This window comes from Bombus pascuorum, chromosome 15 (assembly GCF_905332965.1).
Source record: "Bombus pascuorum chromosome 15, iyBomPasc1.1, whole genome shotgun sequence".
In the NCBI taxonomy this organism is placed as follows: domain Eukaryota; kingdom Metazoa; phylum Arthropoda; class Insecta; order Hymenoptera; family Apidae; genus Bombus; species Bombus pascuorum.
In genome coordinates this window covers 2,913,572-2,926,141 of record NC_083502.1, presented here as the reverse complement: position 1 = coordinate 2,926,141, position 12,570 = coordinate 2,913,572, and the positions used below count along the sequence as shown (strand labels likewise).

The following is a 12,570-nucleotide window of genomic DNA, read 5'->3' as shown; positions in this document are numbered from 1 at the left end:
AGATACTCGCGTATTCTGACTCTGATTTACGACAATCTGCGAGCTCCGGATTTTCCAATAATTACGCTGATGATCAAATTCATTGAAACAAATCAAAGATAAAAAATGCGGCGCCACTGGTCCGCAATAACGCATGTGATGCGCGTTTCATATTAATCTTAGAAACACGATTACGACATAACGACCTTAATCATTCCGCTATATAAGCTTTATCGAATATATTAATGAATTTTTTATGCAATTTATTCCAGGTCTCATAACGCACGACCAGCATACATTGTTCATCGTAAAACTCGCTCGATGACTCAAGAGTACCACTTACAGCCAATGTCCAAGGCTGACCATGTAAACAAAGCGTACAAGAGCGTCCAAAGGAGCGAAACTTGGAAATTCGGCAGCGTAACCGAGCACTGTCGAAACCGATGTTACCCCTGGCCAACGTGTAAATTCTATTTTGGCTAACCACCAAAGTGAGTCTGTCAAACGTACCTATGAATCCTCCGATATAAAAAAAACGAACAATTTTCTTTCAGAAGAACGGATGATATAATAATTTCAAATAATTATCAAAGTCCTATTAAGTCAGAATTGCCAATCAAATATCAAACAGAAGATCGTATATCGGGTATTGTTCAGCAACGTATAGGCTATCAAGGCGATAGATAAGCCCGGTTCTCAACGATAAATATGCGAAGATGCTTATCGTTTCCACGTAACACCGGTACATGCCTCGAATAATCACGGTGAGTGAACTTTAGGAGGCGGTTACGAGACTTGCCAAAAAATTCAATCGCCTGGTGCCAACTGGCCAGCGACTCCTCGTTCTTTCATGTTCCTGAATGTTGGGCTAGTGGATGGTCAGTACCAGGGAGGACATTTTTCACGTTGTTTCCACAGATTTCACAGAAATTCCTCTATCACTCTGTGAAGTTCTCGGCCTAGATATCTCATAGTTATTGAGCATCTTGAAAGAAACTCGAGGTATCTATAATATTCTGAGAAATTAGAACAAGTGGCTTATAAACTTCTTAACATATCTTCTATAACTTACAACTTGCGACCAGATCGATCGGTTCGTTCAAACTGGAAATTTCTATGATTCTTTGGGATCTTGAAAGGAACTTGCAGTGTATCTACGATATACTCGGAAATTAGAATCAACGACTTATAAATCCTTTGAGGGATTCTCTAGAACTCGACCTAGCTAGCTCTGCCATTCGCTCAAACTTCGTTCTAAATCCACAGACGTTCGATTCGGTCTGAAAAGTCACTGGTCCCAGTCATCGTATCGCCTAACAGTGCTCGATACGATTGATCGTAAAGGAAATTAAAGATCGACTGTACTTGCCTCGGATGCGTGCACGAGGGCGGCGTTGGCGACGAGCAGCAGCAGGAGGCAGCTCCTCAGCGAGCTAGAATCCCTCATGATGGGATGTGGACCTGTTAGCCCTGTAGTTGAGCAGCGTGTCCACCGGTGTTCTTCTCTATCTACACTGGGTTCGTCGAGGGAACCTCTCGTCAACGCATGACGAGGAAGAAATCGCGCGACCGGTCCCCTTCTTCCAAGGACACTTCGATCTGGACCTTCACGGAGCCGACTGTGAGGACCACACTGCGAGGACCGGCTACTACGGGCAAACTTGGACGTACAAACTGGTCTGAAGCGACAACGCGGGACACGCAAGACCGTACAACAGCGTACCGGTGTTCGGTAGCGTCTGAAAGGCCGAGCGCGCCGGCAAGATAAAACTTTTTCAAAAGCCCGGTGCTTTTCCCTCACCCCGCCGACTCACCGACAGATTCAGCTGCGTTCCCTCGCGCTTCGCCGTTCTGTCTCTCACCCGCTGACTTCCTCTTTCTCTGCTCTCTCCGTCAACGGAGCTTCCCTCTCCTCTTCGGCCGTCCACCTCTTCCTCCTCTCTCGCAACCACCAATTCGCGCCGTAGCTCTGTCCTTTGCTAGTCGTCTGCCTTCCACTAGCGCGATATTCCCCCACCATCCGACCACAGCTTCCCCTCCTCTGCTGTTGTCTCCGGCGCGTCTTTCTCCGTCGTGCTCCCCACTCCACGCCGTCTTTCTCTGGCTACCCCCACTCCGCGATATTTTGCGAGGGTCTAACGTCTTTGTCGCTCGCCGAAGGTAGCGGTGCATCTTTTTCTCGCAGCGGATTCTTTCTCTACACGGAGAGGAGTAAGTGTTCCTGCCGCGTCCCTGCCACGGACACGATCGTTTCGTACTTACGCACGAGGCGACTAGGATCCAAAAGTGGATGTAGGCGATTTTTTAACGGAAGAACTTCCACACCGATCGAGATCACTGGCTTTACGATTTCATTTGAAAATTCCTATCTCGTGTTACATTTTTTTAATGATTTTTTATTTATTCAAAATCAAAATAATTTTGCATCGTGGCTGCTTGTGACTGGTACTCGTCAAAACGTAAAATGGTCCTACGATCTGTTTACCGAACCCGAATTAACCAGTTCCCTCGGTGTGTACATCTTGTCACGCGTTTTTTAAATTTTCACCGGGTATCGTTCGATACGACGGTGTCGATTATCAGGAAAACCGTGGATCGATCATGACGCTAACGCTAGAATTATCACAGCGGTCGAGATGACTGGTCTTACAATTTTATAAACGCGCTAACCTTCATTTAGAGATCATAGTCTTGGATAGATTAATAATATCAAAAATGTATAAGGTGAAATTCCTTTTGCAAGAAAGTAACAAGTCAATAAATATGCAAATATTCTATTACGTATTTTTTAAAGACCAGTCGTTTCGACCGGTTTTGCTAGAAGCTTAGTTTCGATTTAATCGTCGATAGTTGTACTGTTAATGAGTCCAGGATCAAATTGCGGATTAAACACTCGCCGATACCTGTAGAACGACGTCCGTTAAGTTAATCGTCCATGACTCGGTTATGTCAGATAATTAATTTTGGCAACGATCGGAGAAAGTGACGCGAGAAGTCAGATCTTCGTTGGCTTTGGTCTCGAACAATTGTGAAGCGACGGCGGAGAAAGTTGATGGTGTCGTGCAGCGCAGTTAATTAATTGGCTAGTTATTGCTACCATAGCTAGATATCGCTCCATTTGTTACGTTTCTTGTGGAATCAACGATGCAGGTTCCTTTCTTCTTAGGTAAACCTGCACCAGGATCACGAACAAAAGAGGAACGTATCAAACCTTTGGAAACATCCTACGAGAGAAATCCGTGCCATTTGCGAACCAAACTAATAAAATCACTCGTCTCCTTCTTTTTTCAGCGGAGAGGGGGATATTTTTAACGCAAAAATAATCGATTTTAAAGTATTTCGTCGTTTTACGGTTCAGCGATCCGTTCAGTTTTTTCTCTAATCCCGCAAGCCAGTCGAGGCTGTCCGCTTGAAAATTCACGAGACAGCGAATCGAACGGCCATCAGCAGCGACGAGTCATACCGGTAGGAAAAAGAAGATATAAAAAAAAAAGAAGAAGAAAAAAAAGAGGAGAACCGCGTGCTTTCGCCGACGCGTATTCCCTCCTTGTCTCGCTTGACACGACCTCTTCGTCCAACTGGAGGATCTGTTGCGCTCAGCAACAGATGCGAGGGTGATCTTTTTTAAACGGGTCAACCTCGCCTCGCGCGTATCCGCCCGCGTTTTCACCAACGAGATGCATCCTGGACCAGCATAGACGGTGTAATTATAACAGTCTGTCTGTTAATCATAGCAAAGGAAAAAAAGAAAAAGAATGAAAAAGCAGTCGCGCTAATTCATTATGTCGAACCGCGAGCAACAGATTATTCGCGAGGATCGAACTGCCCGTGTATTTACCCTCCAAGATCGTTCTGCGATATATAGAACTGTTACCTGCGATCGAAATTAAACCACGTTTCTGGAATATATTTTGTATCGTTTCAAGAAACAAGCGTGTCACAGGTTGCTCGATAGAATGTTGTTTGTATTGTACCTTTGACCAGTTAGCTGTTTTCCACGAGTATACCCGTCATGCGTAAAAAGTAGCTAGAATTTGATGTTTAAACTGCGATTTAGTAATTGTGGTAAATTGCAGTAATGAAATTTGAAGATAGAAACAGTGATTTTTATATTATAAGAGCTGTAGATACTGACGATTATACTCGTCGTTGGTTACTTTTTTTAATTACAGGCACACGCTTCTCAAAGCTGCCTTATATTAACAAAAATTGAGAAATCGATTAATCGGATGATACAAGAATTCACATAAAGTTGGAAGAATATCGATGAATGTACAATTCTAAATTAAATTTCGAAACCGATCGTTTGACCCGGTCTCTCATAAGCTCAGTGTTAAGACAATGTGGCAAATGTACCTAATTAATAAAGGATCTACGAGAAAGCTCGTGTCGATGAAGAAACATCTTTTTTAGCCAGTCTGTTAACAAGAATCTGTGTCACGATATTCGAGTTACGAATACAATAAAAGAAACGGAACCTTCGCACAGATTTCCAACGTCTAAATAATAAATAAGCCTCTGGTGGACAAGCAAGCACATACATAGATGTAAGTCATATTTTGATCAACGGTCAATAAGTATGCTAATTTCAACGTTACTGTCTGTTGCTTACGATCTCGCTTCTAGGAAAACTCTACATCTTCTTTGGTTTCTATTATTGGGTTGGCAACTAAGTGGTTGTGGGTTTTGTCATAGATGGTATTGACAAAATCCGCAACCACTTAGTTGCCAACACAATGTAATACCGCGGGAGATCGCCGACACACAGACAATGTGAACGATAAAACGCGAATGCCGACAAGCCGAAAGAGTCGGGAAACTTGAATAGGCCTAACGGCCATCGACATATTTCGGCACCGCAGTCGTTGATCGTCAGTTAGCCACCAGAGAGTCAAGAGCGAAGACTATCACATTACTGCAATTAGTTCAAGTTAAATGAACATTTATCAATACATTATCACGTAGGATACAGACCAATGGAAATTCAAATTTCTAACATTTCTGAATAAAGAATTTCTATAATATTGTCATTACCAATTAAGTTAATTATCACCTAATGACATTACAATACATTCATCCACGCGTTTGCTCTCTCTATTCCGAGATATAAAAGCTCGACACTAACGTTACAAGCCAATTTCATTTGTTCGCCGATCTTCTAGCCGAGATTCTAATAAAATCGAACACCTGATTTTACATAGCGTTTTAAAGCGCCATTTAAAGCTCATTTGCATCCAAGCGCGGAGTAATCCGCGCGCTGCGACTGCTTTTTATTTCAGTCGCTAAGTATTCTTCAGATGTGAGAGATCACGTTTGACCCGTTTGTCAGCATCTCGCCTATATCAGTTTATTGACCATTTTAAAGAATTCATCGAGGAATAATATGATTCAATTCCTTATTCCTTACTTTTTTTAAATAATTAATTTTTTGAACAGTAAATTTTCGATAAACTCCATGAAGAATTCGGATGTCATTTACTGCACCTACGAGCGACCACGCGCGGTCATAGGGACCGGTCCTCTGAAGTAGGGCCGCGATGCAAATAATTAAAGCTCGTAACCGAATCTGGTTTAGCCGCGGCAGATCGTTCAAAGCGTGCAATTTCGAGTGAAATTCAGGCAGCAATAGATATGCCATTAGCAATTATTTGTTTAGTCTGCGCGTTAAAATAAGCAACGTACATGTTATCGTGAAATAGTAGAACTGCGTCCTATATTTTCCGCTCTCCATACTTCTCATTGTATATGTGGATACATAAACAATGATAAGTTTGAAGAATTTCGGCGCTACGAATTGTGGCCAGAATTCTCGCAGCCTGTGCGAAGTAAGAGAGACAAGTACATCTGAACGTCTTCTTAGTATCGACGTGTTCGTGAAAATCAGTGACAATCGTGAAATGAGTGACAGCGACGTAGCTGATATCGAACATGCAAATTTCACCATTAACAATTAAAACCAACGACGAAGAATAATATAAAAATAAACCTATAAATTTTTTTTACAAAATATATGCGCCAGTAATTCTTCACATTATATCAAAAAAAAAAAAAAAAGAAAAAGAGAAGGATAAAGAATCATTTAGATTTTTGTAAAATCCTAAGCGAGGAAATTATTCGAAACTACTGTTACATTGTGAAAAGGGAAAACACCGACCTCCGCTGCAAGTAGAACCACAAAGATTAGTCAAAGGACATTGTCCTAATTATATTCCACCAACCGAAAAGAAAGGGGCTCCGACCCGACTCTGCGTTGTCTGTGGCAACAAAAGAGACGGTACAGAAGAACGCAGACGTAAAGAAACAAGATGTTATTGGGAAAACTATAGCGTCGGGCTATGTGCTGCCCCGTGCTTTATATTATATCGTACAGAAAACATTAGCGGCTATTAATTGTTCACGCTAATAAAGAATCCTATTTTCCGTGTCCATGAGCACAACTATCGTTCCTTCGCATCCTACGCCCCGATTTTCACTTTACGAAACGTAGAACGTTAATCAGCAGCGATAGATATCATAATTAACGAGAAACACATTGTCACGTGACCAAGGAACAAATCTAAGGAAGAAAAAAACCTGATCACTTTTGGTGGATTGGGATGAAAAAGACACGAGCGTTAAAGGGCTGAATACTATACTTGTTTCTGCGAAACTAACAAATCCGATTTACACCTTTTTGCTCGTACGATTAACTTTCTTCTTGTCCGATTAACCAATTTCTCAATTTTCGTTAATACGAGAATTTACACAAAGTTAGACGAACGATAAATGAAATTTGAAATAAAATTTAGAAACCGGTGGTTTGATTTCGCTGCACTCTGCGCACCTTCGCGCCTTTCAATTTCCCATAAATGCATCGAAATCCTCAGTTTCTAGCGTTGGATTTGGCTCATATATAGGTTGGCGAATTATTCCAAAAAACGTGATGCATGTCAATTAGAGGAGTACCGAGTGACAAGGGGAGGAAAGTGAAGTACTCTTGGTGACGAAAGCGCATACGCGTGGACGAGATCGAAGGAAGATATTCGCCACGAATATAAAGCAAGTTAGCCGGTACGAAGGGAAAAATGTTGAAATAAATTTCCTGAATACAAAGAAAGCTCGGCGATTTATAGTCTGACAGCTGAATTCTTCGATCGCGTGTGCCCTTCGGTAGTTTTTAGACGCCGGCTCGACTCCTTTTATTTGATCGGAAGACCAGCTATTTCCAGTCTTTTAGATACAAGTCTCTACCCGACTTTCTTTTTCTCCTTCTTCTTTTTAAACAGCCATGCCTGTAATGAATTACCACCACGTCATGTCCATATTAAGTTACGTTCACTTTACAAACTTACGATAAATTACGTTTACGTTATACGACTATGATAAGTGTCAGGCTTACAACTTGAACTTACATCTGTGAGAGAATAAGTGCGGTAACTTTAACAGTGAGTTAATTTACAGCCGCTACTATTTATTCTTCGTTCTGGTTTTCCTCGTCCTCTTACTGAATCACACTTTAGATAAGTCACTATTAAATCATACTTCGGATAAGTAGCTATTAGATCATACTTGATTCAATTGAGATTGAATCACACACGAGTCATTCGATCATTCGAAATAATTCTTGAGTGTTCAGTAAGTATTTCTTAGAAATTATGATAGTAGGAAATGTCCATTGACATTCTCTTTCAATTAAGTACGAGTCCTGAAATGCACCAACAACAATTGAAGTACAAAATAAATAGACTTGTACAATACAATGTATAAGTGTAGAAAATAGATTAACACATGATGCGATAGAGAATTAATAACGAAGATAGCGTCGATACAACTTTCTCGTGATAATCATCGTGTATCATAATGTACAATGATAGACTGAGTGAAACGTACTAGCAGTTGGCAATAAGATCTAAACCGACATGTGTGACTGTCAGAGTATTAAATGATTGTATGGAAGAATTTGTTATCCGAAGGAACGGAATAACGTAGAATGTAGAACGAAGTAGTATGGAACGTATTTTGTGAAACAGTAGCGAGGCGATACAAAAATCAGATTAAAGAGTTAAGTAAATTAATGGGATCTACGAACTTGTCACTTCGATCATCTTTGTAAATCAGTGGCGGCAAATTAAGAATTATGAGAATATTCCTGTCGATAAAACAGTTGGAAGGCTATGTAAAGAGGCGCCCTCCTTACTTAATAATAATATCACGTAATATTTATTTCGAAAAAGTATTTTCTGTGATTCTATGGTTATGTCACCATAAAATCATAAAGATACAAAGATATCGTGCTGAAAAAGCGATTTAGGAATAGAAAGAGAACGTTGCATAGAGATCTCTTCTGTTCTTGTTTAGTAACGCATGCACACTCGTATAGTAAATACGTAGTGTAACACCGATCAACGAGAGGCATCGGCAGGCAGGCGTTATTAGACAAGAATAGAAGAGAGTTCTATGCAGCGTTCCCTTTCTATTCTCTTATCGTTTCTTCAGCTCGCTCCTACGTCCTATCTTTATATCGCGATGGTAACATATGAAGGCGCATTCTATCGTCATATCGCTACATCTTCCACAGACGAATTACTGTAATACCGATCGTTCAAAAATGCAAAAGTTCTGTTGTACCACCTACAATTTGGAATTATTACTAAAATTGCATCGATTCTTAGCTATGTATGTAATTATATTCCCATAAAAACATAATCGCGATTGCAGCCAATTAGATCATATTACGTATTTTGTAATTTGAAATGCTATTCTTGTATATGAGTGGAACATTCTTCTGTTTCGCAACGCTAATTTACTAAATCCGTAATCATAAAATAAAAACGTTTCAAAATAAACTGCGAAGAGTGCTTTATTACATTTGCAATTATATTTAATTTGGTCTTGACAAAAAAAAAAAAAAAAAAAAAAAAAAAATAGAAGAAAATGAAAAATTCGCGAAAGCACACACCACAGCAAGGTGTTCATTATTCACGCAACGCTAATAAACACTAACCTATGCACTCATATTTCAACATACGCAACGCTAATACCGAGATGTTCAAGTGCAGCCACGTTCGAAGCTGTTGATGCACGACCACCTCTGTGCAACTGTCTTAGCTGCTTCAGGTGATCCAGGAACGAGAATAGGCTTCCACAATTCCAGTGGAAGATTTTGGGCATTTTATAGACGCAACGCTACATACAAGAACGCGATCATTCGTCAACGCAACGCTAATCGAAAAAATTATGAAAGCAATTCCGACGAAATGCATCGCAACGCTAATTCTTAAAAAGGATTTAATGTAAGTTACTATTACTAGATTGAATAAAAGCTATTTCAATTATAATCGATAATGGCAAACCGTGGTGCTACGAAATTAATCCAAAATTAACATCGTTTTAATTTAACTTTAAATAGAACAAAACGCGAGCAACTCTAATTTTACGCTTTAATAAGTTCTAGCAATTCACGATCGAAAATACCGAAAACAATCGCGACATTTTATAATTCGTAACACTAAAGCAAACGCGATAATTTTTTCATCGCAACTCTAGTTCAAACCGTGATTAATCGTTCGCAACGCTAATGCAATTAACGCGACTAGCCCAAATGACGAAGGGCCGACATATACGTCGGCAGCAAACAAATTACAACTAATACCACTACAAATACTAAAGACGAGCACAGTGACAAAATAGTAACAAGAATAACTTCCCATGCTCTGTATCCGGATGACCCAGAGGATGGGCAGCCATTGGTAGTTGCCCTCTTGAGTGGCAGTTTGCCGGGCCTCTTCGGCTCGTAGCCTCTTCTTTCTTCGGGCGCGATGCCCGCCGAAACTTACATCTAGGCTCGAGACTTTCTAAATCGCAAACCAAAAAATAACTTATAAAGGTGAAATAAAAATATAAATCGCGGAAACTGGCCCAAAAGCATATGGATGAACAACGATCGCAGCGATCGCTGTCCGTTCGCATGTGCGTGCTCGAGCAATACGTAAACGCTCGTTTCGAAACCTACTCGCGACCACGATCGCGAAATTCGAAAAATCGATCAACTATGCCAGAGACGTGGCATTCTCCCCCGTGCCAGGCTTCGCCATCGATTTTTCAAATTACGTTTCCTGAAATAGATTGGACACGCGAGAATGAGCCTACCCGACCAGAGAGAGAGATCACACCAACGCACTCGCTCCACGATTCTCACACATAACACTCGGGCGCAAGAACCTACACTAGAGAGGACGTCCCGGGACACCTCCGACACCCGAGCTTCACACACAACTCGCACACTCTAAGGTACGTACCATTTTGCTGAAATCGACTGACGAAAGTTAGCGACCATTCCTAACGACGCAATAAAAGTAAGTCCTAACTGTAATTCGTATAAATGATAGGTGGTACGAAATTTGGTACCAGTTATTATAACTCAATGATAAGATTAATAACACTACTGTCTTTAATTTGCTATATTTAAAAGCAAATCTGTTTCTTATCATTATCATCTTTAAGTTTATAACGAACGGAATAATAGCTAAAACGACGCAATTCCACAGCCTAACCACACGCACAATGTGGAAAGTACGTCGTTCACGATACGCTAACGTATCCGTCAGTCGCTTAGAAATTGTTATAAATTTGTCAATGGTCATCGTACCCGTTGCCTTTCTCTCACCCAAGTAGCACCTGAGCACGTGAATGAGGTCCTGGCAACGAACACGGAAGGGGTTAAACCTGAAAATCCTAACTAAAAAAGATATTTATGCATCTATTTTGTATTTAACGGGCTAATCGTCCTTCATTTTGCAATTTCAAATTTTATCTCAAATTATTATCACTGTATACTCTACTTTATTAATTTAATGAATCACCAGAATTCTAATATTGAATGTGTTTATAAAAAGCAATACAACGATTATTCGCTCAAATAATTGACTCTAAACTCTAACAAATTATTGAAACTTTAATATCGAAAGAAAAAATAAACGGAATAAGAAATTTATTTAATAATTGAATCAAGATAAGATACTAATGCCAACAACCTCAGGCGATCCCTTCGTCGAAGCACAATTTGAAAAGTATGAAAGCAGTACAGAAAACTTGTTGCTTCGATTCCGAGATCTGCCTATCGCGAAATTTCTTCTTGCCCATAAAATTCAAGACATTTTTGTGCGGAAAGACTAAGCTTTAATATCTTTGTATTTTTTAAATTAATACTCAAATACAAATATAAAAAGTAAACAATTAATAAAAATAATTTCCTCTTTTAATGCAACGAAGTCGGAGGATATCCGACTTCTCCACGAAATGTTCAATTGTCATCCCAACAGTTATCATTTATTCAAATATTCACATCTCATTTATATACGTATATTTGTATGGTTATTTGACTTCTGCAAATATACATTTTTAGTATATTCTGATTTTAAAAGTAATTATAGTGAACATATCTTCAATCGCAAATATGCAAATTAATTCTTAATATTATATCGTTTGTATCAATTAAAACCATTATATTAATACTATTAATATAAAAACAAATAATATAATACAAAAACGCGATGCGCAAGAAGACCTATCCTCAACTAATAAATAACACATGGAAAAAGGAAATGTTACTACTCACGAGTATAATAAATACCCGCGGTCACTGTGCTCGCAAAAAATTCTACGTAATACAACCAATCACCCGTGCCGATTCGGACCTTTCGTCCTACGACATGATTGAGTGACCGGAGGAACAAAAATACATGCGACTCACCACAGATGCGAAGAACTGTCATCGATGTTGATCGTGATAGCCCAGAAAATCATTATCAATGACGTCATCGAACAGAAACCATCGAAACCCATGGCACAAGTGCAGGTTACAAACAATCTGTAATAAAATATTCAATATCACAATTTGTTCTTACGTTGTTTGTCGATATAAAATAAAGATAAAAATTGGTATTCTAATAATCTAAAAGTTATACTTTATTCGATAATAATTGAAGCAACACGTATGCACAAATATTTAACTACATAATTGGAATATAATATTCAAAGCTTCCATACACTCAATAAGTTATTTGTACATTGCTGTATAGCAATTGTGTAGCAAAGATTAGCATTGGTTCGATAAAAAAAGAAAATAAACATGTACATACGTCTGCCTTTGTTATAATAACTAAATCATTACCAAATCTGCATAAGAAGTCAAGCAATTGATTATTGATCATCTGCAGCGTCGTTTTTGTATCGATTTGAATTATCGATTATGAATCTCCCATAGCCTTAGTGCTGTAAGCCGTTAGTCTTACATCAGCGAATAATCTATACAAAGGGAAACCAACAATTTCAAGTAAATGTACAAAAAACCAATAACTTATAATATTTGAACAAATTATAACAAAATAAATCAATAATAGAATTCAATTATGCTTCAGAGGCCCGAAATATAAAGTATCGATGACTCTAATCGTCAAATATACGATCAACGATAAAAGTACAAAGAAATTTCGGAAAGTTACTTAATTTTACTAAAAATGATGATTGATAAGTGAATAAATAAAAACGTACTATTTATATGATGCTGATAGAAGTGTAAAAATGATGATAAAATCGAAATCAAGGTATTAA

The 12,570-nt window shown here is 39.1% G+C and overlaps 1 protein-coding gene and 1 long non-coding RNA gene across 16 annotated transcripts in view; both read right to left on the bottom strand.

Annotated features, from left to right (window-relative positions):
• The window catches only part of LOC132914386 (basement membrane-specific heparan sulfate proteoglycan core protein-like), a 186,409-nt gene extending 184,571 nt beyond the window's left edge, over window positions 1–1,838 (bottom strand). For 3 of the 15 annotated variants that reach the window (XM_060973444.1, XM_060973445.1, XM_060973442.1), the window contains exon 1: window positions 1,349–1,821. In XM_060973444.1, the coding sequence (XP_060829427.1) occupies window positions 1,349–1,426 (78 nt within the window). In that variant the 5' untranslated portion in view covers window positions 1,427–1,821. Of the gene's footprint in view, window positions 1–1,348 lie in introns of all 15 variants that reach the window. The other 12 variants (XM_060973440.1, XM_060973441.1, XM_060973447.1 and 9 more) reach the window with 10 other exon arrangements.
• A 5,196-nt stretch (window positions 1,839–7,034) lies between these two features.
• LOC132914610 (uncharacterized) lies at window positions 7,035–12,312 on the bottom strand. The gene is made up of 2 exons (XR_009659629.1): window positions 11,711–12,312; window positions 7,035–7,250 (listed from the first exon to the last, which is right to left on the bottom strand). It is a non-coding gene; the product is annotated as an uncharacterized LOC132914610 (long non-coding RNA).
• Between the last annotated feature and the right edge of the window lie 258 nt (window positions 12,313–12,570).